The sequence below is a fragment of the Cetorhinus maximus genome, chromosome 28, assembly GCF_964194155.1.
Source record: "Cetorhinus maximus chromosome 28, sCetMax3.hap1.1, whole genome shotgun sequence".
Classification (NCBI taxonomy): Eukaryota; Metazoa; Chordata; class Chondrichthyes; order Lamniformes; family Cetorhinidae; genus Cetorhinus; species Cetorhinus maximus.
In genome coordinates this window covers 28,060,346-28,086,912 of record NC_135906.1, presented here as the reverse complement: position 1 = coordinate 28,086,912, position 26,567 = coordinate 28,060,346, and the positions used below count along the sequence as shown (strand labels likewise).

Below are 26,567 nucleotides of genomic sequence, written 5' to 3'. Positions count from 1 at the left end.
GCTCACTTGCCGAAACCTTTAAAAGGTTATCTTCTGTTCCTTTTCAATGGGCCCCCTCTAGCCTGGGAGTGCTCACCCTTGCTGGGAAATGAGTTCCAAGGCTTTCCAGAATCTTGGCCATTCAACCATGTGTGACCTCAGACAATGAGTCACCATGTGGTCAAGCTGACCCAGCCCCTGGCAGATATAAACCAAGTACAAACACTTTACAGGAGAGCTCATTGCACAGATAACCCCTGCCTCATTGGGTTCCCTTTCTCATTAGCCCAGGAGTGCTCATCTCTGCTGAACTGTGCAAAGTGGTTCCTGTGAGCACTGGTTGACCAATATTCAACACAGGCCCAGGAGATGGGCAATGTGTGCATGTGAGTGAGTGTGTGGGGTGCACACATGCGTGAGAGAGAGTGAGTGTGAGCGTGTGCGCGAGTGTGTGTGTGTGTGTGTGAGCATGTCTGTGCGTGTGACCGTGTGTGTGAGCGTGTGTGAGCGTGTGTGTGTGTGAGCGTGTGTGTGAGCGTGTGCGCGAGTGTGTGTGTGTGTGTGTGAGCGTGTGTGTGAGCATGTGCGCGAGTGTGTGTGAGCATGTGCGCGAGGGTGTGTGTGTATGTGCGCGAGAGTGTTCAGTTTGTCATGAAGTCTATATTTGCTGAGCTGTTGTTTCTTGGGAGAGGGCAGGAGATGTTGAAAGTTTTTGATGAGTCACACCTTTTATCATCAGAGATGATGTGACCTTGCTGTTCTAACAATCCAAACACACCAACAACCCCAGTTTTGTCATCAGACACCGAATCCCAAGGCAATTACTAATACTGGATAGAATGAGTTCAGTCAAAATGTGCACAGTAAAAGGACAGAGGACTCCAGACCTTCCAGGGGGTGGTTGGCAGCTGCTTACCAATACAGCCCAATAGTCACTGACTGGCAAAGGCCCCTGGCTTCCCCAGTTACTCACTGGCACAGCGAAACACAGAAACTGTGTGCCCAGGCCCATTCCGTGGGCAGCACTGGGCCAAGGTGTCGCTTGCCAGGAGCTACCCCTGCGTCCACTGCCAGTAGTCTGTGCCCCCTCCGACACTGGGCAGTGACCCGTTCGTCCAGATATAGTGGGCGAGAAATGGTTTGAGGAATTTGTGATTAGCACCCTGGGCAGAGTCAACAGGAAGTCTACACGATGAAGGGGAGGGTCGGTAATTGGTGGATCCACACATCCTTTGCCACTAGTACCAAATCTTAAATGGGCACCTATGCCCTCCCATCCGGTAACTAAAAAGCATGGTTGAATTTTGTCTAATACGAGGAATATCTTGCTTACACCTAGTTTTTCCACACGACCTCCTCCCTGGTGGACTCCTTCAATCCCAATCCCCTCAAACCCTTCACCCTGTCCTTTACTCCCTCATACCCGACTGAACTAACTGGGCACCATAAGATAGCCCCTCTCCTCTCAGCAGAAGGGAGGTGTATGCCTCTGTGTTCTCAGTGGAGCTTATAGTTCAGAGGACCAGGGACGCTGTCCACACACACCTCATCCAGGCTTGGGTGCAGCGGGGAGAGTTCACATGTGCCTCTTCATGTGAAGAGCCAGGTGGTCAGACCTGGAGAAGGCCCGCTCGCACAGGTGGCACTGGAAAGGACGGTGACCCGTGTGCTTCCGATAATGGCGGGTCAGTTCATCGGAGCGGGCAAACTTCCAACTGCAGCCTTCCCAGGTACATTGATAGGGCTTCTCACCTGCAATGGGAAAGACACAAACTTGTATTACAGGAGACGAACTATCGAAGCTTTTCATCTTACACTCATCGGGACAAATGCAAGAATGCCAAATTTCAAAGGGAGCAACAATTTATACTGCATGAGAAGAAGTTGATTAGTTGGCAAGTCAGTTCTGATTGGTTGAGGTGTTGCCATGGAGAATGCACCAAGGAACTATTGTCTTCATGCTTCGGTCTAATTCAAATAAGGTGTAATGCCTGGACATGTTCCTTTTGGCTGCAGAGGACAGATCCCTGTGTATGAATATGTTTAGCTTCTAGCAAGCATAAATGAGCCACATTGTGAGCCCAACTGATAATTTTAAACTGGTTGTTGGTGTAATTCTTAGCACACTTGGGATTGTTCAACAAGTGCCGTCCAATTGTGGAATCCCATCTCACGTTAGACATTTTGTTCTGAGTTTTACAATCATGGGTTAGCTGAGTACGGTCAGTACCCTGCCTATTGCGAACAGCCGAAGGGACGTGCTGTTTGATACAATCGGCAGTCGTGGGATGTATGGCCTACATACCCTGGCGTCACACCAGCGCTGAACTGAAAGGATTTAGCTGCCCATTACATGCCCACCCAAATGCTCAGGCAGGGGGGTGCAATCAGCCAGTGTTCCCCTTGATCATACCTCCGCTCAATGTGCTAATGCCAGCTAAGAACTGGGGTCAGCACGCACCTTGTCCATTTGAGTAATGTGCTGACATTCAGAACAAGAGTCCCAAGTGTCAGCAAGTCACCCAATTGGGCAAGGTGAGAGCTCGATTTAGGCCGGTCAGTCTGACTTCCGTGGTGGGGAAATTGTTAGAATCAATTCTGAGAGATAGGTTAAACTGTCACTGAGAAAGGAACAGGTTAATCAGGGACAGTCAGCATGGATTTGTCTGGGGAAGATTGTCTCTTACTAATTTGATTGATTTTTTGAGGAAGTAACGAGGAGGATTGATTGAAGGGAGCGCAGTGGATGCTGCCTACATGGGTTTTAATGAGGAATCGGACAAGGTCCCACATGACAGACTGGTCAGCAAAGTAAAAGCCCATGGGATAGAGGGGAATGTGGCAAATGGGATTCAAAATTGGCTGTGACAGGAAACAAAGGGTTAATGGATTTTTATGCGAGTGGAAAAGGGTTTCCAGGGGTGTTCCACAGGGCTCAGTGTTGGGGCCATTGCTGTTTGTTGTATATGTTAATGATTTGGATTTAAGTGTGGGAGGCATGATTGGGAAATTTGCAGATGACGCAGTAATTGGCCGTGTAGTTGATAGTGAAGAGGATAGCTGCTGTCTCCAGAATGACATCAATGATTTGGTTGAGTGGGTGGAAAAGTGGCAAAAGGAATTCAATCCGGAGAAGTGTGAGGTCATGTATTTGGGGAGGGCAAACAAAGCCAGGGAATACACAATAAATGGGAGGATGTTGAGAGGGGTAGAGGAAGTGAGAGACCTTGGAGTGTATGTCCACAGGTCCCTGAAAGTGGCAGGACAGGTGGATAAAGTGGTAAAGAAAGCATATGGAATGCTTTCCTTTATTGGGCGAGGTATTGAATACAAAAGCAGGGATGTAATGATCGAACTGTATAAAACGCTGGTTAGGCCACAGCTGGAATTTTGTGTACCGTTCTGGTCACCACATTACAGGAAGGACATAATTGCTCTGGAGAGAGAATTGCAAGAATGTTACCAGGGCTTGAAAATTACAGCTATAAAGGAAAGATTGGATAGGCTAGGATTGTTTTCCTTGAAACTGAGGAGTGACCTGACTGAGGTGCACAAGATGATGAGGTACCTAGATACAATAGACAGGGACGCCCTGTACATCCCTAGATACAGGGACGCCCGGTTTCCCCCAGTAGACAGGTCAATGACCAGGAGTCACAGATTTAAGGTGATTGGTAGAAAGGTCAGAGGGGAGATGAGGAAAAACTTCTTCACCCAGGGGTTGGTGGGTGTTTGGAATTCGCTGCCTGGTTTGGTGGTGGAGGTAGAAACCCTCAACTCATTGAAAAGTTACCTGGATCTACACCCGAGGTGCTGTAACCTGCAAGGATACAGACCAGGTGCAGGAAGGTGGGATTAAAATGGGCGGCTAGGTTTTTTTTTAAACACAGCTTTCCTTTTCCAGCCAGCGCAGACACAATGGGCTGAATGGCCTCTTTCTGCGCTGTAACTTTTCTATGATTCTAGGGTTCCAGTATGAATAATGACAAATCTTGAAAGAGGTAAGTAGCAGAGAGTGGCCGTAGTGCATAGAGACACAAGCTACATCGGAGAGAGTTCAAAGACTGATTGTGGAAGGAAGCAAGGCCTAGAAATTCTGGAATAAACTCAGTGTCGACACTAAATAGCTGCCCCCAACCCCCATCGTATTCCGCATCACACCAAGTACCTGCTTTCCAGAATAGGCCAGGCTATAGTAGTGACCCAGGAAATAAAAAAGACTTGCATTGCTACTTTCACATCAACAGCCAGTGAGTTCTTTTGAAGTTGTAACGCAAGAAACGCTGCAGCCAATTTATGCACAGCAAGCTCCCACAAACAGCCATGTGATAATGACCAGACAATCTGCTTTTGTGTCATTGGTGCAGGGATAAATATTGACTAGGACATATGGAGAACTCCCATGCTCCTCTTCAGATACGAGCTCTCTTGCATCCACCAAAGAGACACGGAGCGCAGTTCTCGCTCAGGGCTGCTCTGGTGTGTCAACCTAGACTTTTGTGCTGAAGTCCTGGCACGGGACTCAATCTTCTGACTCAGGGCAAGTGTTGCTGCTAACCGAGCCACAGCTGGAATGATGAGAGGAGTCAGTTTTATTTCCTTGAAGGTACCTTCCCCCTATAAAACTCCAGACACTGAGGGACAATTAGAGTTTTCAGGACTGGGATCACTAGATTTTTGTTGGATAAGGGTACAAAGAATGTGAATCACAGATAAGTATTACAGATCGGCTATGATTTAATGGGATAGCAGAACAGGCTCAAGTGACTGAATGGACTACATCCTCTATAGTTCAGCCTTTCGCTTGTTTTAAAAAAAGTCCCTCCCATTTTGGCCCTTCCTCAAACCCACTTGTCAACTGACTGTGGTTCAGTGGGTAGCACTCTTATCTTTGGGTAAGAAGATCGTGGGTTCAAGTCCCACTCCAGGAGAACATCTACACTGACCCTTCCAATACAGTACTGAAGGAGTGCTACACTGTTGTAGGTGCTTTAGGTTTCTGAAGAGATATTAAACCGAGGCCCTGAAAGTCATAAAAATTTATTCCTCAAACAACGTCACTAAAACAGATTATCTGGTCACTATCTCCTGGGAGCTTGCTGTGTGCAAATCGAGTGCTGCGTTGCCTATGCTACAACAGTCACTACAGTTCAAAGGTGTTTCATTGATTGTGAAGTGTTTTTTGGGTGACCTGAGGCTGAACCAGACTTCTTGCAACTTTAGTGTTACACATGATCCCAAGATAAGCTTCTAACTACATATCCATGCCATCTTAAAACTCCCTTAACGTCACAGGATACCATCCCTACCTCAGCTCATTGGCTGCTGACTCCCTCATCCATGCCTTTGTTACCTCGAGACGTGACTATTCCACTGCCCTCTAGGCCGGTTTCCCATGTTCTAGCTCCACACACCTGAAGTCATTCAAACCTCTGCTGCCCTTGTCCTAACTCGCACCAAGCCCCATTCGCCCACTCCCCTCACCCTTCCCCCACTCTCCTCACCCTTCCCCCACTCTCCTCGTCCTTCCCCCACTCCCCTCGCCCTTCTCCCACTCCCCACGCCCTTCCCCCACTCCCCACGCCCTTCCCCCACTCCCCTCGTCCTTCCCCCACTCCCCTCGTCCTTCCCCCACTCCCCTCGTCCTTCCCCCACTCCCCTCGTCCTTCCCCCACTCCCCTCGTCCTTCCCCCACTCCCCTCGTCCTTCCCCCACTCCCCTCATCCTTCCCCCACTCCCCTCACCCTTCCCCCACTCCCCTCGTCCTTCCCCCACTCCCCTCGTCCTTCCCCCACTCCCCTCACCCTTCCCCCACTCCCCTCACCCTACCCCCACTCCCCTCACTCTTCTCCCACTCTCCTCACCCTTCCCCCACTCTCCTCGCCCTTCCCCCACTCTCCTCACCGTTGGCCTAATTTGGCTCCCGGTTAAGCCAACTTAAAAAATTCTCATCCTTTTTTTCAAATCGCCCCACGGCCTCTCCCGGTCCCTATCATCTCCTCCAGCCTCACAACCAGCGTCCCCTCGAGGCTGAGTGGGTGTGGGAATGTGCTGTGCCTGAGACAAACAGGCCTCACACAAACAGTGGCCTCGCTAAGATGTACACTTGCCCAATCGCAGTGCAAGAAACAGAACTCACACAGCAAAGGAAAATCAGAGGTAACCTCCTCCAATTCTGGCCTCTAGGGCATACCCAATTTTAGCCTCTTCACCCATTGGTGGCCATGCCTTCAGCTGCCTAGGTCCCAACCTCTGGAATTCCTTCCCTAAACTTCCCCACATCCTCTAAACCCCACTCTCCAGACCACACTCCATAAACCTACCTCTTTGACTAAGTGTTTGCATTTGCCCAAATATCTCATGTAGCTCAGTGTCATCCTTTGTTTTATAATACTCCTTTGAAGTGCTTTGGAACATTTTAATAATTTCAAGGTGCTATAGAAATGCAAGGTGATTGTTGTTTGAGCAGAGATGGGTTCAAATGCTTTTTATCCTTAGAGCTCGCCCTAATGGTCAGTGGATAGTGAGCCATGGAGAGGGGGTGGGGAGGGGGATGGTGCAAGGTTTTAATTCACTCAAAACCCATTCACTTACAGAGAGTTAGAAATCGGGCCCACACAGACCAGAAGGTCAGGGCTGCTCTGGGTGGAGTTAGATTGTCAACAGATAAAGAGGTACAGTTGAGTTCAGTGTCTGTCCATTAAGGAGGGGAGAAACCAGCATGGTGAGGGGTGAACAGGGTGTGGTTTGCAGAGGCTCCTTCGACCACACCATCCAAACCCGTGACCACTACCATCTAGAAGGACAAGGGCAGCAGATAGATGGGAACACCACCACCTGGAGGTTCCCCTCCAAGTCACTCACCATCCTGACTTGGAAATATATCGGCTGTTCCTTCACTGTCGCTGGGTCAAAATCCTGGAACTCCCTCCCTAACAGCACTGTGGGTGTACCTACACCACATGGACTGCAGCGGTTCAAGAAGGCAGCTCACCCCCACCTTCTCAAGGGCAAATAGGGATGGGCAATAAATGCTGGGCCCAGCCAGCGAAGCCCACATCCCGTGAATGAAGAAGAGAGAGTTTGGGATGGGCTCAATGTGATAGCCGACATTCCTGCATCAATCAGACTACCAGAAAACAAATTGAATTGATCTGTCAACCAATTTCCTTTTGTGGGAGATGGTGGTGTTTAATTTGGCGGCTGTATTTTCCTGCACAATTTTAAAGCTGTTTATGAAAGATGTGATCATTGGGTGTGTGAAAGCATCTTGTATTTGGGCAGACGAGCTGAATTGAATTGAGGTGAACACTCTGAATGTTGTTACCTGTGTGGGTGCGGAGATGGGCCTTTAAGTGGGAACTCTTGGTGTAAACTTTGCCGCAGCCGAGGTAGTCACAGGTGTGGGTGGTGACTCGCTTCCGTACCCAGGCCTTCCGACCTCGCTTCAGTTTGGTCTCCTCTGGCACTGTGGTGGGTGGTATCAAAGACACCAGGGAGGAGGGAGGAGGCGGGACTGTGCCCTGTGAGGGGTGGGCAGCTTTGAGGTTGGATGTATAGAAATGGATCTGCCCCTGATACTGGTGAGGTGGCTGGTGAGGGTAGTAGGATGGGTATCTGGAGAGTACGTGGTAACCGAGGGGCGGCTGCTGTTGAAGGTGGTGGTATCGATAGTTCTGGGGAATCTGGAACTGGCTCATCTGTTGCGGCCTCAGACCTCCCAGGGTTGGTTCCATCTGTGTCTGAGGGTAGAACTGTCGGCCCAGGTGGACTTGCATATGGTTCCTTGGTATTAAAATGGACTTTTCATCCACCAGTGGATTGGCAGAGGAGGAGGTGGAGGCCATGCTGGCCTGCTTCTGAAACCCATGTCCAGTGCTTCCTGTTGGCATATGTGAGTGGTCTACCAGCTTCTCCAGTACCGAGACTGACATCTCATGGTCTGCAGCCCCTAAGTTGGTGTAGGTTTTGCTGCGAGGGTCAACACAATTGGCCTGATTGCCCATTTGGCTTGTTTGGACATCGGAAGACAAAAGTTCAGCTACGAGGCTGGTGCGCGGCGGCTCAGAGCCATTCCAGTTCACAACTTGCTGGGCCTCCTTCTTCACTTTACCACTGCAATTCTCCGACCCGTCTGCCAACGGGTAGCCAGCTGGCACGGGTGGACTGGCACTGATTTCCCCACTGGAAAGGTCCGACAGGAAGAGGTCCAGGTCCAGGTACGAACCAAAGTCATCATCTTCGCGCTTGATCTGATCGGGTGTAAGGAGCGGGGTGACAACGTCCTCAGTGGAGCCTTTGTTGACTGCGGAGCTGAGCTTTGCTGAGCTGCCATCTACTTCCCACCACTGCAAAACAAAATAAACACAAAATCAATCAGGCACCTCGTCCGTTTTAAAATCAACTTCTCCCAACACTCAAAATCGCCCGTGTTCACCGAATACACTGGCTCCCCCTCCAGCAACACCACAATATCAAAGTTCTCATCCTGGTGTTCAACCCCTTTCTGAGCTTCACCCCTTCTCTCTTTCCATCACCTCCTCCAACCCCACCAACCACCGGGGTCTCCGCATTCCTCCTGTTCTGACCTCGCACATCCTCCAATTTCCTTTGTCCCAGTGATAACCGTGCCTTCAGCTCCCCGGGCTCGGAGCTCTGGAATTCCCTCTCTGAACTTCTCCACCTCCTTCCTCCCTTGACAATCCTTAAAGCCCATGTCTTTGGCCAAGCTTTTGGATACCAGCTCTAACGTTGCCTTCTTTGGCTGGGTGTCAATTTGTTCTCTGATTACACTCATGTGAAGCAAGCTTGCTGAATGTTACCACGTTAAAAAGGCACTATACAAATGCACATTGCTGTCCAGAAACATTTGAGGCTGGACGTATAGAAATGGATCTGTCCTTCTAATGAGGATTGTCAGATGGTATATTTGAAGCTTTATCCACAGTTCAGCAGACAGACCTCAATCAGAAAGTTGTTGGTTCAAGTCCCACTCCAGGGTGTGAGGTAAAGCTGACAGTCGAGTGCCGTACTGGGGGAGTGCTGCACTGTTGGTCCCTATCTTTTGGATAGGGTATTAAACCAGGGCTCCATCTGTCCTGTTACAATCTGTTGTTTATTCCCAGAGTTAAGGAGGGAATTGGAGCCAGTCTTTCCTACGCATAATCCAGAGAACACAGGCACAGACTCCCCTTTCTTTCTCCCCCACAAGTGGAAATTGGTTCTTATATAGACTGAAGAATAATGCCCTAACCTTTCCCCAATTACTAACAGCTGCTCACACCTACAACCAGAACACGCACTTCATTGTGAAAGGATTGCAACATTGAAAGGTGGATGGGTGGGGCGCTATTTCAAAGAAGAGTACTGGGGGGGGGAGGGGAAGAGGGGAAAGGAGGGGGCAGGAGGGGGTGGAGGAAGGGGGGAGGAGGTGGGGTGGGGAAGGGGGGGAGGGGGGAGGGGGGAGCAGGGGAGGGGGGGAGGGGAGGAGGGGGGAGCAGGGGAGTGGGGAGGGGGGAGGGGAGGAGGGGGGGAGCAGGGGAGTGGGGAGGGGGGAGGGGAGGAGTGGGGAGCAGGGGAGTGGGGAGGGGGGGAGGGGAGGAGGGGGGAGCAGGGGAGGGGGGAGGGGGGGAGGGGAGGAGGGGGGAGCAGGGGAGTGGGGAGGGGGGAGGGGAGGAGGGGGGGAGCAGGAGAGTGGGGAGGGGGGAGGGGAGGAGTGGGGAGCAGGGGAGTGGGGAGGGGGGGAGGGGAGGAGGGGGGAGCAGGGGAGGGGGGAGGGGAGGAGGGGGGGAGCAGGAGAGTGGGGAGGGGGGAGGGGAGGAGTGGGGAGCAGGGGAGTGGGGAGGGGGGAGGGGAGGAGGGGGGAGCAGGGGAGGGGGGAGGGGGGGAGGGGGGAGCAGGGGAGGGGGGAGGGGGAGAGGAGGAGGGGGGAGGGGGGAGGGGGGAGGGGGGAGGGGGTGCCACCTGGCCAACACTAACCCTTCTACCAAATTCTTTGACAGGTTTGATCTGGTCATTTATCTCACTGTTCTTTTTGGGAGCTTGCTGTGCACAAATTGGCTGTCACATTACAACAGTAGTCACACTTCAAAATAAAAAAGTGCCTTATAATCCACTTTATAAATGTAAGTTCTTTCACTTTCCTTCCTCTCAACCTGCCCTGACTAACCACTGCTTAAAAACACACTAACCCCAAGCATCCGACTGGTACCAACGCCAGAGACTGTACTTCCAGAATGTTCTGCATTCGATTGAGGTCACCCAGGTAAATTACTGGTTGGCACTAATCAATTGTGGAGAAATTTAAGTACCCATTACAGAGCTAACAAAATCGGAATTATTAAGTTCCATTCCTATCTTCTCTTTTGAAAACTTGTTCCTTGTTGTAAACTATTATTGACCTAATCAGATTTCCTGCTTTGTTACTTTATCCAGACAGTGGACAGACCTCAGTAGGCTTTTATCAGCCCTATTTATTCAAATAAAAAGTCAACTAAAGCTGGTTCAAACCAGAGCTGTCAATCCCTCGGAGTGAGGGACCTAGCTGTTCACTCGAGACACCACCCTGTGCGCACAGCCTCATGAGTAACAGTGACCAGCTGTGTGGGTCCCACAGGGTAGCACAGCTGCTCTCCTCCCTCTCGCCCAGTTTCTTGGGCTTTTAATCTTCTTGCCTACTCCATAGTCTTTATCAGGGTCAAAAGTTTGTGGGTTCAGCTCCCACTCAGAGACCGGAGCACAAAATTCAGGCTGACACTCAAGAGTGCAGTACTGAGGGAGTACTGCACTGTCAGAGGTGCCACCTTTCAGGTCAGATGTTAAACCAGTTCTGAAGAAGAGTCACCTGGGCTCGAAATGTTAACTGGTTTTTTTTTCTCTCCACAGAGGCCATTAAACCTGAGTTTTCCCAGCATTTTCTGTTTTTGTTTCAGATTTCCAGCATCCGCAGTATTTTGCTTTCACCACCTGCAAGTTCCACTCCAAACCACTCACCATCCTGACTTGGAAATATATCGCCGTTCCTTCACTGTCGCTGGGTCAAAATCCTGGAACTCCCTCCCTAACAGCACTGTGGGTGTACCTACACCACAGGGACTGCAGCGGTTCAAGAAGGCAGCTCACCCACCACCTTCTCAAGGGGCAGTGAGGGATGGGCAATAAATGCTGGCCCAGCCACCGAAGCCCACGTCCCATGAATGAATAGAATTTTTTTTTAAATTTAAATCAGAAAAGGCTCTATATAAATGCAAGTCTCTTCTGTTTTTCCTCTCAAGGTGGACTGGTATTTCCTGTCCGCTGCCATTCTTTATTTGGCGAGTGAAAAGAAGCAGGAAGTTCACCAGGAATTACAGGCACCGGAGCTCACAACTCTCCCCACCAAACGCAGGGGTTGGAAAGCCAGCAAGCGCTGGTGTCCAGACAGGGCCCTGTGACCACCTCTTCCGCTGGTCCAGGTTTGGATGGGGCCAATGCTCCCATCTCGCTTTAAGAAAAGAAGAGTGGGGAATTCCCTCGGAGTGCTCAGCAGGCTAACCTTCCAGCCTGAACCACCAGTGACAGGGTCAACCGCTCATTCGTCTGGTGGTCAGTGCTGGGATACTGCTGTGCACTGGCCCCAGCCTTCCCAGGCTCACTTAGCGGGCGGGGGTGTCGTCCCACATGTTTATGAGCCAAGCTATGAAACGCCACTTCTTCCTTTACTGGCCTGCAGGAGGCCTCGTTTAAAACTTTCCTCCCAAGCCTGGTACAGTTCCTTATTCAGGTTCGGAAGGTGTTGCCTACACGACCACAGAGAGGCCATTATATCTCTGTTCCCTGTATCTTTGTCCAGAAGCCTCAGCAAACTCCCTGGCTTGAAAATGAATAATGACATTGCTTAATTAGCCAATAAAAAAATCAAGAAGTGTGTGTTTATTCTGCAGTTTAATGTGTTATTGTGCAAGTTTCTTGGCACAAGCTCAGGGCCGAGATGGAGGCTTCAGGTGTGTTGCACTGTCAGCGATTCCAGATCCTGTTCAGACTTGTCCTGGGATTGTATGTGCATTTGGCATCTTGGCTCCATCAGGGAGGTTGTGCTTTAAGCCAATATGGACGAGAAAGCTCTGCCCAAGGCGAGAATTAGCTGTGTGTAGGCGGTAGGGGATCTGATTCTGTTAATATTCAGCAATGTCTTGGGACAGAAGCTGTGCAAACTGACTTAGCTGATCGGAGATGGGTAGGCCTCAGTGCCGCCGCCCTTCCACCCCCAACCCCCACACTCCTCCAACTGAAGGGGGGGAAAAGCAGTTACCTTTAGGCATCAATTAGCCCTGGCCGAATGGAACACTCCAAGTAGAAGGTCATGGGTCAAAGCCCCAACACACTTCAGCACATAATCCAGGTTGACACTCCCAATCAGTGCTGTGGGAGTGCCCGCACTGTCAGAGGCGTTGTCTTTTCGATGAGACATAAAAGTGATACCTCATCTTCCCTCTCAGGTTGACAGAAAAGATCCCATGGCACTATTTTGAAGAGCAGGCGATGTCCTGGTCGATAGTTATCCCTCAATCAACATCTCGAACAAACAAAAATAAAAATAGCTGGAAAAACTCAGCAGGTCTGAAGCCGCGGATTCTGTCAGATCTGCTGAGTTTTTCCAGCAATTTTTGTTTTTGTTTCAGATTTCCAGCGTCCGCAGTATTTTGCTTTTATCTCTAATAAACAGATAGTCTTGTCATTATGATATTGCTGTTTTGGCGAACTTGCTGTGTGCAAATTGGTTGCCACATTTCTTGCAACAGTGACAACATTTCAAAAGTACTTCACTGGCTTTAATGGGTTTTGGGAGATCCTATTGTCATAAAGGATCTGGCAATGGGAGTGAGAAGCTTTTGTTTTTTGGGAATATTTTGTTTGAAGGGTTGGAGAGTTTCTTTGGCATTCTGACTCTCATTCCCATTTTGTTAAAACTTCCTTCTGATTGGCTAGTGTCAGCCATTGCAACCTACACGTCATTGGCTAAAGGGAATCCACCCTGTGCTTACACTGATGTGTGTGGGTGGTACAAATCCCTCCCTCTTAAAGAGGAGATTGTTTCACTGACAAAGTCTATGGACCAAATTATAAATGTCGGGACAGGCCCAAGGAATGCAACATTAACATGAAAGAAAGAAAGAAGACTTGCATTTATATAGCACCTTACACAACCACCAGATGTCTCAATGCGCTCAACTGTCAATAAAGGGCATTGGAAGTGTAGTCACTGTTGTAATGTAGAAAACACAACAGCCCATCTGCACACAGCAAGCTCCCACAAACAGCAATGTGACAACGACCAGATAAGCTGTCTCTTGTGATGTTGATTGAGGGCTAAATATTGGCCAAGACACCGGGGAGAACTCCCTTGCCCTTCTTCGAATAGCGTTCATAGGATTTTGTACATCCAATGACAGGGCAAATGGGGCCTCGGTTGCATGTCTCATTTGAAATGTGGCACCTCTGACAATGCAGCACAACTTCGGTACTGACACTGGAGTGTTAACCTTTAGACTCAGAGGCCAGTCGGGACTCTGGGCCAGAGCAGACACTGCTTAGTTAATGGTGCTTCATTAACATGTCAGTCAATTACTTAATCATGTTCAATTAATGTGTTGTTAGGTAATGGTGTCGAATTAACCTAATGGTTAATGATGTACACTCCACTTGGTTATGTGGCTGTTCTGTGTGCTATAGGATTGAGCTATCCTAGAACTAGGGGCCATCTATGAAGAGGTCATTACACTGTGACCGGAGTTAGTACCTCATTAAGTACCCAGTTCTCTGTGAATAGGGAATTGTCAGTGATGACTCAAACTACCTAACTCTACTTCTACCCGACAGGTTAGGCAGCATTGCTTTCATATATTTGGCAACTTCAGCTCATTATGCACATTGTTTGCTGACATTCATTAGAAACAGGATGCAGAAGAGGAAATATCTGCAGCAAGGAGCTGCAATATAACTCCAGCACCACTTCACCACCCAGTTACATCAGGGAGTCGCTTGCCTACCCCATTTTGTTAAGTCCACCTGGATCAGAGATCATCTGCACAGCTGCACATGGGGAGGAAACAAAAATAAAATCCCGCAGATGCTGCAGATGTGAGAATAAAACCAGTGATAGCTGGAGATACTCAGCAGGTCAGGCAGCACGTGTGTGAGCGTGACTGAGTTGGTAACACTCTTATCTCTGTGCCACGGAATCATGAACCAAGTCCCACTCCCAGCATGGGAGCCCATAAAATAATCTACACTGACACCCGCAGTGCAGTACTGAGTGAATGCTGCGCTGTCAGAGGTGCCATTGTTTTCCCCTCTTTATTCTTTCCTGGCAAGTGGGCATTGCTGGCAAGGTCAGTTTTTGTTACCCATCCCTAACTGTCCTTGAACTGAGTGACTTGCTAGACCATTTCAGAGGGCAGTTAAGAGTCAACAACATTGCTGTGGGTCTGGAGTCACATGTAGGCCAGACCGGGTAAGGATGGCAGATTTCCTTCCCTAATGAACATTAGTGAACCAGATGCATTTTTACAATTGATGATAGCTTCATGGTCACTGTTACTAGGACTAGCTTTTTATTCCAGATTTATTACTGAATTTAATTGGATTACCAGTTCAATGACATCATCACTATGTCACCATCTCCCAATGAGGCGTTCAATCGAGGCCTAGCCTGTTCTCTCAAGTTGGTATAAAAGATCCCATAGCACAGTTTCGAAGAAGAGCAGGGATGTTCTCCTCGATGTCCCGGCCAATATTTAATCCTCATATCAACATCACTAAAGACCTCCAGATTGTCTGGTCATTATCATATTGCAGTTTGTGGGAGTTTGCTGTGTGGAATTTGGCTGCTGCATTTCCTAATTAGTGACCAGATTCAAAAATGTGTTTCATTGGTTTTTGGGACATCCTGAGGTCATGAAAGGTGCTATATAAATGCAAGTCTTTCTATCTGTGAAGCACTGAGTTTTTAACAACAGTCGATGATCATTTCACAGCATCATTAACCTGAGACTAGCTTTATATTTCAGGTTTATTAAATTCCACCAGCTGGGATTTGAACTCGTGTCCCCACAGCATTAGTCTGGGTTTCTGGTCCAGTGACATTACCATTACGCCACCATGTACCCCTAACTGTCAAGGGACAATTAGGGATGGGCAATAAAGACTGGCCTAGCCAGCAACCCTTTCATCCCAAGATCAAATTTTTTAAAATTACACACACCAGTCAGTTGGCCGTTGGTTCAGCTGCAGCTCAGAGGAAGGACCTCGAGGTCTAATGCAGCTGACTGAACCATGTTACCCTACAGATGCTGCCTTGGTGACTGGGTGTCCCCAGCCTTGGTTACCCCTGGGTCTTCAGCCTACACAAGACATCCGACTGTAACAGCGCTACCCCAGCGCAGACCCAAAACCTCAGGCTGGAGAAACTTTCTCCCAACATTTCCCTGGTCAGGAATGGAGGGGAGGGGGGGCTCACTTGGAATAAAACGGAGGCTCGGGCGCTAGGCACCCTCTGGCTGCCGAGGTTCGATTCTGGAGCTGGAGGAGAATAGCAAACTGGCAAGAACACTCGTTTCATCTCATTCACAAAGTGCAGGGTGGAGGCAGGGGCTGTGATACAAGCTGCTGTGGAAGAGGCATTCGGTGCAATGGAGATAAACTCACTGCACCAAAGGCTGTGGCATGAGGGGTCTGCCCTTTGGGGCTGGGGGAGGAGGAGGAACATTTCTTCACTCAAGTGGGTTTTGGAATTCTCTACCCCGGAGAGCTGTGGCTGCTCAGTCATTGAGTATATTTAAGGAGATCATTGGATCCATACGAAGGGAGTCCAGGCATTCGGGAATAGGGTGGAGAAATGAAGCAGAGGTAAAAGACCAGCCATAAAATGGACTGGCGGGAGGAGCACACGCTCCCATCCTGCTCCTCGTTCTTAAATCTCCAGTCATGATGTTATGCAAATCAGAGTGAGTTACCATAGCATTGTAACCTAATCTAACAGCTGCTAGCCATTGTTTGAATGTCTGATAGCAAATGTTCACCTGTCTGATAGCAGTGCTGACCTGCTACCTGGAGCACTCGATCCAGGACAGCTGTGACTTGCTGTATTTATGCTGCCCTTCTCCCCATTTGGCCCTCTGAACTCCACCATCTGCATCCATCGGGGAATCTGAGACTCTAACTGCCCTTTCTGCTCTATGACTGACCATATAAAAAAAACCATTGCAAACATACACATTCACCCTTATGTAGAAAATTATTGGTTCAAGATGACTACAAATACACACAAAGACACAGCCACACCTCTTAAATGAAATACAAATATTAAGAGTGATAATATAACTAGATATAACACTCCATTTACAATAAATAGATTGAGCTATATAGTATAGATGTAACACTCCTGCATACAAAATATGGAATATACCATGTATTATTGAGATATAATGCTCCCATATACAATATTTAGAATACGCTATATATTATAGATATAACACGTCCACAAACAATAATAGTGTGCAATATCTTGTAGATATAATGTCCCATGTACAATATATAGAATATACTTTGTATTCTAGCAATATACCACCCCATGTACAATATATAAAATATATTATTGATATAACACTCTTGTGACACACACACAGTATGTGAAAGATACTGGCTTAGATTTGAAACTTGTTGTAGGATTGTTAAATCTTTCATGGGATGTGGGCGTCAGTTGCAAGAAAGCAGTTGTGGCCTATCCCCAACTGCCCTTGAGAAGGTGGCAAAGAGTTATCTTCTTGAACAGCTGCAGTCCACCTGGTGTAGGTACACCCACTGTGCTGTGAGAAGAGAGTTCCAGGACATTGATCCAGCAACAGTGAAGAAACAGCAATATATTTCCAAGTCAGGATGGTGAGTGACATGGAGGGGAACTTGCAGGTGGTGGTGTTCCCATGCGTCTGCTGCCCTTGTCCTTCTAGATGGCAGAAGTGGCAGATTTTGAAGGTCCTGTCAAAGGAGCATTAGTGATTTGCTGCAATAAATCTTATAGGTGGTACACACTGCTATCACTGCGCGTCGGTGGAGGAGGGAGTGAATGTTTCATTCGATGGATGGGGAGCCAATCCAGTGGGCAGCTTTCTCCTGGATGGTGTTGAGCTTCTTGAGTGTTGTGGGAGCTGCACTCATCCAGGCAAGTGGGCAGTATTCCATCACACTCCTGAGTTGTGCCTTGTAGATGGTGGACAGGCTTTGGGGAGTCAGGAGGTGAGTTACTCACCGCAGGATTCCCAGCCTCAGACCTGCTCTTGTATCCACAGTATTTATATGGCTGGCCTATTTTAGTTTCTGGCCAATAGTAACCCCCGGGATGTTGATCGTGGGGGATTCAGCAATGGCAATGCTACTGAATGTTAAGGGGAGATTCTCTCTTGTTGGAGATCGTCATTGCCTGGCTCTTGTATGGAGCGAATGTTACTTATTACTTATCAGGCCAAGCCTGAATGTTGCCCAGGTCTGCAGCTAGAGATCATCTGTCTGGTATATAAGCCTGACGATTGTCATTTTCACATTGAGAACCTACCCAGGTACATTGGAGGTTACCGTCGGAGATGCTGTCTCTCCTTTTCATTTTAAACTGGGATGGTGGGAGAGCCGGGGGAGGCAGGGAGTGGGGTGAGCAGAGGGAAATGAAGAAAGGCAAGTGTTGTTTCCTTGTTGGATGGTCTTGGAAATGTTATTGGGCAGGAGGAGTAGAGTGTGACGTTGGAATGGCAGTGTGCTGTTTCACTTGCTCATTAGCAAAACTACAAACAAGACAAACCCCTGATGAATTTTTCAACAGAGTAAATTCACAGCAGGAGAAATTCAGCTAGGATAATAAATAATTAAATAATTCATTTCTGTTTACCCTGATTGAAAAATGTTTGATTTTGAGAGGGCAGGGGACTGGGATCGCTATTGTGGGGGGGCTTCACTCTGCCCCCTCTTAAATTACTGGGAATAATTCGAAGGTTGAACGTGTTGGCTCTTGAGCTGAGTGTACCTTGTGCAATTCCTCTCCCCATCTCTTAGCCTCTACAACCCTCCAAGATCTTCCTCCAATTCTGGCCACTTTCGCAACCCAACTTTTATCCTTCCACCATTTGTAACTGTGCCTTCAGCAGCCTGGACCCTAAACCCTCAAATTCCCTCCCTGAACTTCCTGATGGTTGGAATTTTACCAGTGGTGTGTCGTTCCTGACAGCAGAACGGGAAGTGTGCTTCCATGCTTTTTCCTCACATGATTACAATTAAAATTTGAAGTACCAGTGGCATGCACGGGGGAAGCTTTTCATTGGTGAAACCTGCCACAACGCTGCAGCTACTGCTGGGCTATAAAGGAGCATTCTGGTCAAACAGGCCAAAACTTTACTGCCCAACTCCATTGCCATTAACATAAGACTTATTGAGAATACAAAGGTGCAATGGGTCTTGTTCAAAATTATATTTTACTTGTAAATATTTCACATTACACTGGTTTCACTTTGTCTATGGTGCATCATCGTTATTTGTTGACTAGTGACTAGTTTCAGTCACGTTCTGGCACACCTGATGATTGGCACGTATTGCTGGTCACAGGAGAGTTTGGGGCATTTCCTTTATCGTGGAAGAAACAATGTTGTGTTTCTTTGTTCACTCTTTTTTGAATGTTCACGTTAATGTCCAGTGTTGTACTCGCTACCCTGTGGGACATGACTGAACTTGTAGGCTCAACTGGCCTTCCATCCTATCCATTGTGAAGGACACTGTCCAAGGTCACTCTCAATGGGAGGTAATTGAAATGTTCTAGGTGAACTCAAAGCCCAGTGAAGACTCTGCCAGCCAACACCCTGAGATGAACCCACATGTGGACAGTACTGACACCATCCTTTAAACCCCTCATTCTCTTACCTTGGCTGACTGTACACACCACTCCTCCACCACACCCAGGACACCAGGCCCTTCCCATTTCACTCCTCCATGCCCCTGACCCCACCCTCTGTCCTCCCTTGGACCCCTCTTCCCCTCCTCCATGCAGCCGAATGCCAACCTTTCAACCACCACTCCACCCCCTCCCATTAACCCCTGAAGCGTCTTTCCTGTTCCTGAGCCTCTGTCAAGCTGCCATTCTCCTGTTCCCCTTCCCTTGTGCCACAGATTCCATAAGGAAAACCACGGACCTCAGTCACAACTGCACAAAGACAAAGGCGCACGCCACCTATAAACAAAGGTAAACTGGGTGCCGCGAGATTCCCGTGTGCCACTCATTTACCTTAAAGGTAGGAGGTAATTTTACAAAGCCTTACCCTAGTGGAGTATTCATGATGTGCAAATGGAATACAAGTGGGAACCCGCCATAGACCAGTGTGAGGCCGACACGCTGCTCAGCATCGCAAACAGTTGTTGGGGAAAATCAAAATTTCGGCTCTCACCTAATTCAGTCACCCCCCCCCCCACACACACACACACACACACACACACACACCCCCCCCTCCACCCCACACCTTCACCCCATGTGTCCCACTCTTGCAGGCACCATAAAATTCCACCCCATCCACCCCACACACTGAATCTCTCCTCCTTTAAGAAGTTCCTTAAACCCTACCTCCTTAACCAAGTTCTCAGCCACCTTAGAGCCATAGAAAAGTTACAGCACAGAAGGAGGCCGTTCAGCCCATCTTGTCCATGCCAGCCCGAGGACACCCAGGTGCCCTTTCTAATCCCACCTTCCTGCACCCGGCCCATAGCCCTGCAGCTTACAGCACTTTAGGTACAGATCCAGGTACTTTTTAAAAGAGTTTAGAGTTTCTGCCTCTACCACCAACTTGGGCAGCGAATTCCAGACACCCACTACACTCTACATAAAAAAGTTCTTCCTCATGTCCCCCCTACACCCTCTGCCACTTATCTTGAATCTGTGTCCCCTGGTTCTAGAATTCTCCACCAAGGGAAACAATTTTATCCTGTCCACTCTATCCATTCCCCTCATAATTTTGTACACCTCAATCAAGTCACCTCTCAGCCTTCTTTGTTCCAGGGAAAATAACCCCAACCTATCCAATCTCTCCTCGTAGCTACACTTTTCTAACCCTGGCAACATTCTTGTAAACCTCCTCCGCACTCTCTCCAGAGCTATCACATCCTTCCTGTAATGTGGTGACCAGAACTGCACACAATATTCCAGTTGTGGCCTCACCAGTGTTTTATACAATTCCAACATTATATCCTTACTTTTATATTCTATACCTCTGCCAATGAAGGAGAGCATTCCATATGCCTTCTTTACAACCTTGTCTACTTGAACTGCTGCCTTCAGGGACCTGTGTACTTGTACGCCAAGATCTCTCACTTCATCTACCCCTCTTAGTATATTCCCATTTATTGTGTCCCAATTCCTCCTCCTTTGGCTCCATATCAAACTTTGATCATGTTTTGGGATGTTTTACTGCATTAAAGGTGTTTGATGAACACAGGCTGTTGTTATTTATACTGTAGGTCAGATTCAATCCCATGCATGCGATTTGTGTATCCACACAGTTTCCCCCTCCCATCCCCCCCCAACCCCCAGGCCCCAACCCCCAGTCCAAATATTGTAAACCACCTCCCCCCTCCCCCCACCCTCTCCCCACCTCCCACCCTCCCCCCAACCCCCAGGCCCCAACCTCCAGGCCAAATATTGCAAATTTTTGCACTTAATCTTCCACACCCCCCCCACCCCCCAGCACTGCAGTAAGTGTCTTACTACCTGGTCCAGGTGAGCTAATAAGTTCAGCCCCAAAAAATGGCAGACCAATGAGCGGTTTCTATTAGCCCAGGCTGACAGTTTGGATGAGAAGCAATGCGTAAAAATCTCATTCCAAGATTATTTCAATGCCTCCAAACATCAAAGGCATTGGGATTGGTCATACCAGTGGCCCTCCCTCAGAGACAGCATTTTGGTTTATTTCTATGGTGAGAAGCCTTGATGCTGGGAACTTCCATAGTTTAATGGGGGGAATATGAAAACTTCATCCCACCCCCCACCCCAACCTTTGCTCTTGGCAAAGTTATGTTGACTGTTAATGTTGACGTGTTTTTGGGATGAGGCCCACATTGACAATACCAGCCTTTGTTGCCTATCCCTAGTTGCCCTCAGGTGGTGGTCATGGACCTTCTCCACGAACCCCTTGCAGCCTCCATGATGGCAGGTAGTGGGGATTTTTTATTCCTTCATGGGATGTGGGCGTCGCTGGCTCAGCCAGCATTTATTGCCCCGCCACAATTACCCTTGTTCAGAGGGCATTTAAGAGTCAACCACATTGCTGTAGGTCTGGAGTCACATCTAAGCCAGGCCAGGTAAGGGCTACAGATTTCCTTCCCTAATGGACATCAGTGAACCAGGTGGGTTTTTATGACAATCAGCAATGGTTTCACACTCATCTTTAGACTTTTTAATTCCAGATTTTTATTGGATTCAAATTCCACCATTTCCACCATGACAGGATTCGAGCCCAGGTCCCCAGAACATTACCGGTCCAGTGACAATACCACTAACGCCATCGCCTCCCCAGGACATGGTCATCGCAACAAGGAAGGAACATCGGCATCTGTCCAAGTCAGGACAAGCACCATTTCTTTCTGATTCTACACCAGCAGTAGCACCAGTGCCTCTATCACTATTGACATCAGCACATAATGGTAACAAAAGGGAAAGCATAAATATATATATATTAAAAAAGGGCGTACATTTATGTAACACCTCAGCTATGACATCTCAGAGCACTGCACAAAGCCAATGAAATACTTCTGAAGCACAGTCATTGTTGTAATGTTGGAAATGCAGCAGCCAATTCGCACACAGCAAGATCCCACAAACAGTGATGTGATAAGTTTCAGTGGTGTTGCTTGAGGGATAAGCATTGGCCAGGGCACTGGGAAGAACTCTTCCCACTTTTCTTTGAAATAGTGGCCATGGCACCTTTCATGCCCACCTGAGGGGACAGACAGGACCTGAGTTTCATTTTCATTTGAAAGATGGTACCTCCACCTTCTGACTGACAAATTTAAAACTTCTCGGTAAAGTCTTGCATCAAAATATCCCATTTCTAAGTATTGAAAGAATGAGAGAGAAAGCAAGACATTGTTTGCTGGTTTCTTCTAACCCGGTCAATCTCACCCAACAGCAGTTATCCTGAGGTCAGGTAGAGGTTATCATGCTATGGACAGCAGTGACATTGTGTGGCCTTGAGAGGACAAGTCATCATAACCACAGCTAACCATGCATATTACATGCTAAATATCCTTATCATTATAAAACACAGCACGAGCAATGCCAGAGGTGAGCTGCCAGTATATTCAATAATATAAGTTTACAGTGAGTCACAGGCACTGAGTTAATCCCTGAATCTTGCTGATACCATACGATTTGCTGCTCCCACATTGATAAACCCATGCCTTCAGATGGCCCTAAGCTCCAGAATTCCTTCCATACACCTTCACACCATTCTCTTCTCCTTTAAGACGCTCCTTAAAAACAAGCTCTTTGTACAAGCTTTGGTAATTACTTCCCACCAGTCCTAAAATCTCCAAATTGCACTTCTGTGAAGTGCCTTGAAATGTTTTGCAGCATTATAAAACTAAGTGACGCCCTTGTAACTCATCAGCAGCCAATCACCTTCTCAAGAGTGATTAGGGATGGGCAACAAATGCTGGCCTTGCCAGTAACACCCACACCCCATACAATAAAAAATAAAAGTTTCTTATGAAATTAAGAAATTACTCAACTTGCATTAAGACACCAAATAAAGAACACAATGATGAATTAACCCAGAGCTGTGTGACCAGCACTCCCACTAACCTTCAAAAAAAATCCCTACAGTTAAATATATAATGCAAAAATGAACTTGGAAATGAACACAGGGTCTACTTACATCTCGAGAAAGAAGTTGAAACTGGATTTTAGGTGTAAATCTTTCATCAGATCCTTGGCTAACAGAAGATGCCTGATGTATTAAAACCTGTCTTGACTTTCTACAGATGTGCACAGGCCTGCCAAATATTACCAGTATTTGCAGTTGCTTTAATCTATTATTGCTAATCAGACCAAACAACATGAATAAGCAACACGCATTTATAAAGCATCTTTAACATACTAACACATTCCAAATGGCCACACAGAGCCTTTAATCAAACAAAACCAAATTTAAAATGTAAATTATTAAAGAAACTTTCTCTCTTTATTAAGAGAGATACTAGGACAATGGGACAGCAGCTTGGTCAAAGAGGTATTGTCTAAGGAAGAGAGAGAGAACCAAAAATATTCAGGGAAGGAATTCCAGAGCCTAGGATCTAGACAGCTGAAGGAATGGCTGCCAGTGGTGAAGCGACAGAAATTAAGGATGTTCAAGAATCCAGGACTGGAGGAGTGCCGAGATCTGGCAGCATCATAGGGCTGGAGCAGGTGGATAAAGAGAGGGCAAGGATTTGAAAGCAAGGACGGAAATTTTTTTTAAAACTGAACTTTTGTCAAACAAGGAACCAATGGAAATTAAAGAGCACAGGGGGAGGGGGTGGTAATATTAAGTCCTTCGATTATAAAGTGCCCCTTCGAGACCCTCTCCCGTGTTCAATCCACCCCCCACTGTACCACAAACTCCTGCTCCATTCTTTAAATGCAACACTGCTCAGCAATTGCAGGTACTTCTAATATTCCCTGGGAAGCAGTCACTGCTTTGTTTCCTCAGCCAATCCTTCCTATAACTAGAAAAGTTTCCTTTGCTGCTTGAATCCTTATCTTTTCCCCTTGTGCAGGTGCCGAAGGGCTTTCTCTTGAGCAACGTGGAAAAGGTTATGTGAATTTAGACACACAAAGGAATTATTATCTTGCTACACTTTGAGAGTAAGTTTTCCATTATTTTCTTTTGGAATCCTGGTGAAGGAATTCTTGGCTGTTTTATTGTTGGGAGGGAGGGAAGTGAAGTCTGGAACGATTATGGAGAATGACTGGGACACCTGATATCTCCTAGAATTACGTAATCTCAATTTCACATTATGATGAGGGTGGTAACGTCAGTGAATTACACACCTACTTTACCCAACATTCGAACTTCCTTCCAGGTTAAATCCTAAATTCCTGCCTTAAGTTTCGCTTCTATGTTTTTCCTGTGACGCGCCTTGGGGAGTATAACTACACAAAAGGAGCTATATAAATGCAAGTTGTTGTTGTATATCCACGGCTCAATAGTAATGTTTGCGCCTCAGAGTCAGAAAATTGAAGGTTTTAAGACACTTTCCAGGGCACATAATCCAAGCAGGCACTCCCACCCAGCTACTGAGGGAGTGCTGCATTGTCAGGGGTGCCATCTTTCAGATGAAATAAGGTCCCTGTCTGCCACCTCAAGTGGACCTAAAATCTCCTATGACGCTCTTTCAAAAGAGTGGGGGTATTCTCCCTGGTGTCCAGGCCAATGTATATCCTTCAACCAACATCACTAACCCAGACAGTCATTATTATATTGCAGCCTGTCTGTGGCAGCCGGTTGTACACAAATTGGTTCTGACTTTTCCTATATTGCCATAAGTGACAACATTTCAAATATACTTAAATTGGCCATGAAGGAACATTCCAAATGAAAGGTGATACACGCATGAAAAACCTTTCCTTCTATATTGGATTTAGAATTGCCAGGGCTTTTGCCTCAGATTCCTAACCCAAGTCCTTCTCGTCGTGACCACTGGAGAATTTTGGGAATGCTTTCCTGTGGGATTATGACTAGCTTTGCCTGATCCATATGTCAAGAGTCTCATGATCCTGGGAAAAGCAAGAATCAGACCACCACAGGCAGCTACTGACCATTGCAACATGTGCCAATGCAGCAGCCAAGGAAGTGCTACCTTGCCAGAGTTGTCATTCTTCCTATGAGACATCCAACCGAGATCCTTTGGTGTGGGGTGGGTGGAATGAACACTGACGATACTACAACAGCCATTCAAAAAAAAATGAGGGCACTCCCCCAAGTGTCCCTGGGCTGACAATTCCTCCCTCAAACAAAGCCACCAAAACAAAAAAAAATGATGAAAGAGTTGCTTCATGCTTGTGGGATCTTGCTGTGCACAGAATGTCAACCACATTTGCTCACACAACAAAAGTCAGAGCACTCCAGAAAATGCTGTTTACTGTGGCCGTTTGCTTTAGAAAAGCAACAGTTTCTCTCTTTGCAGTCGCAATGGAATTCTCAATGGAAACCATTCCAAAAGGGTCCTCAACTCGCAGGGCCAATGGGTGCAGGACAAAAAATTAGCTGACAATTTTTGGGAGCTCTGCGCACTCACTCACCCTCACCTTTCCTCCAACTCCCAGTTCCCTGCCTGTTTCCCTCCTCTCCTGAGGTGCTGACTCTCACGGTTTCACAGGCAGTGGCCCTCTACTCCATCCCTGCTATCGTCCATCTCAACTGAACACTGACACCCACCCCACCCCCTTCAATCCCCCCGAGTACTCTACTCCCAACCAATCTCCCACATGTCTCACGATGACTCGCCAAAGTCTCCAATTCTCCCCACTCTCTCTCTCTCTCTCTCTCCAGGTATCATGCTCCAAGAGGGCATTCGCAGCCATGAACTTCCACGAGGCTGGGCCACAGTTACACTTGGCAAGTTGCTGCAGTGTTTTTTGCTAGTTCTGCATGACCAGGAAACTCTCCCACTCTTACCGCTTGCCATAGGCATATTGGAAGGATTTGCAGTTTGATAATCAACCTGTTTGGCCACATTATGAACACACCTTCTGTGTGACACCAAATCCTGAAGGGAGACTCAAACCTGGAGTTTACACCACAAGACACCCCTCCCATTCCCCTATTACACCTAAAGTACCTTGTTGTACACACAGTCATTGTATTCACCACTCCAATTTTGACCAAATTGTTAATTCTGAATAATTAAGTCAATCTGCACTCCCCCCATAACTGAAAAGGTGATTTCTCCCCCCTGCTGCTAATAAACAGAAGTTTAGTGTGTATCTACCACAGCGTGTTCCCCTAAAGCACAGGAGCACCTATACTTCCACTGCCAGTATTTCCAGTCCTTTCTGTTTTTAGTTCAGATTCCCAGCATCCGCAGTTCCCGGCTGCATCTTACGGAGGAAAAATAAAAGATCTCATTTCACAACCGAACCGCAGCCTCCCTGTGAAAGCTGCTGTTCGGCTACGAAAGCCGTGCGGCCAATACTGTCACACTCGCGGTCCCATTAAAGACTGAAACATTCGCTGCTTTTTTCCCCCTCAGTCAACACCCCACCCCAACTTGACCGGCGGAATGAAGTCTGGGGCAATGTAATGTTTCAGTCTTCCCACCTGTCAGGCAGAAGTGACTTTGCTCCCACTTGCCCCACCAGGAAAAAACCACTTCCAAGTTCCAAAGTGCTTTGGTTCGTTACCTTAATGATCGCGTTCTGTCTCTCCTGAAAGTTACTGCAGTTGGCAAACGAGCTGATGGAAGGTAGAACGGCGTCTGCCAAAGCCATGCCGAGTCCAAGGGCAGGTCAGCAACTTGTCACCTTCCCGGTGCAGGGGAGTGGGCTGGCC

The 26,567-nt window shown here is 47.7% G+C and overlaps 1 protein-coding gene across 1 annotated transcript; it reads right to left on the bottom strand.

Moving 5' to 3' along the window:
• Positions 1-638: 638 nt before the first annotated feature.
• On the bottom strand, positions 639-26,567 carry LOC144668969 (uncharacterized). The gene is made up of 3 exons (XM_078531484.1): positions 26,420-26,567; positions 7,307-8,327; positions 639-1,731 (listed from the first exon to the last, which is right to left on the bottom strand). The coding sequence occupies exons 1-3, from the start codon at positions 26,504-26,506 to the stop codon at positions 1,556-1,558; spliced, it is 1,284 nt and encodes a 427-aa protein (XP_078387610.1). The 5' UTR covers positions 26,507-26,567; the 3' UTR covers positions 639-1,555.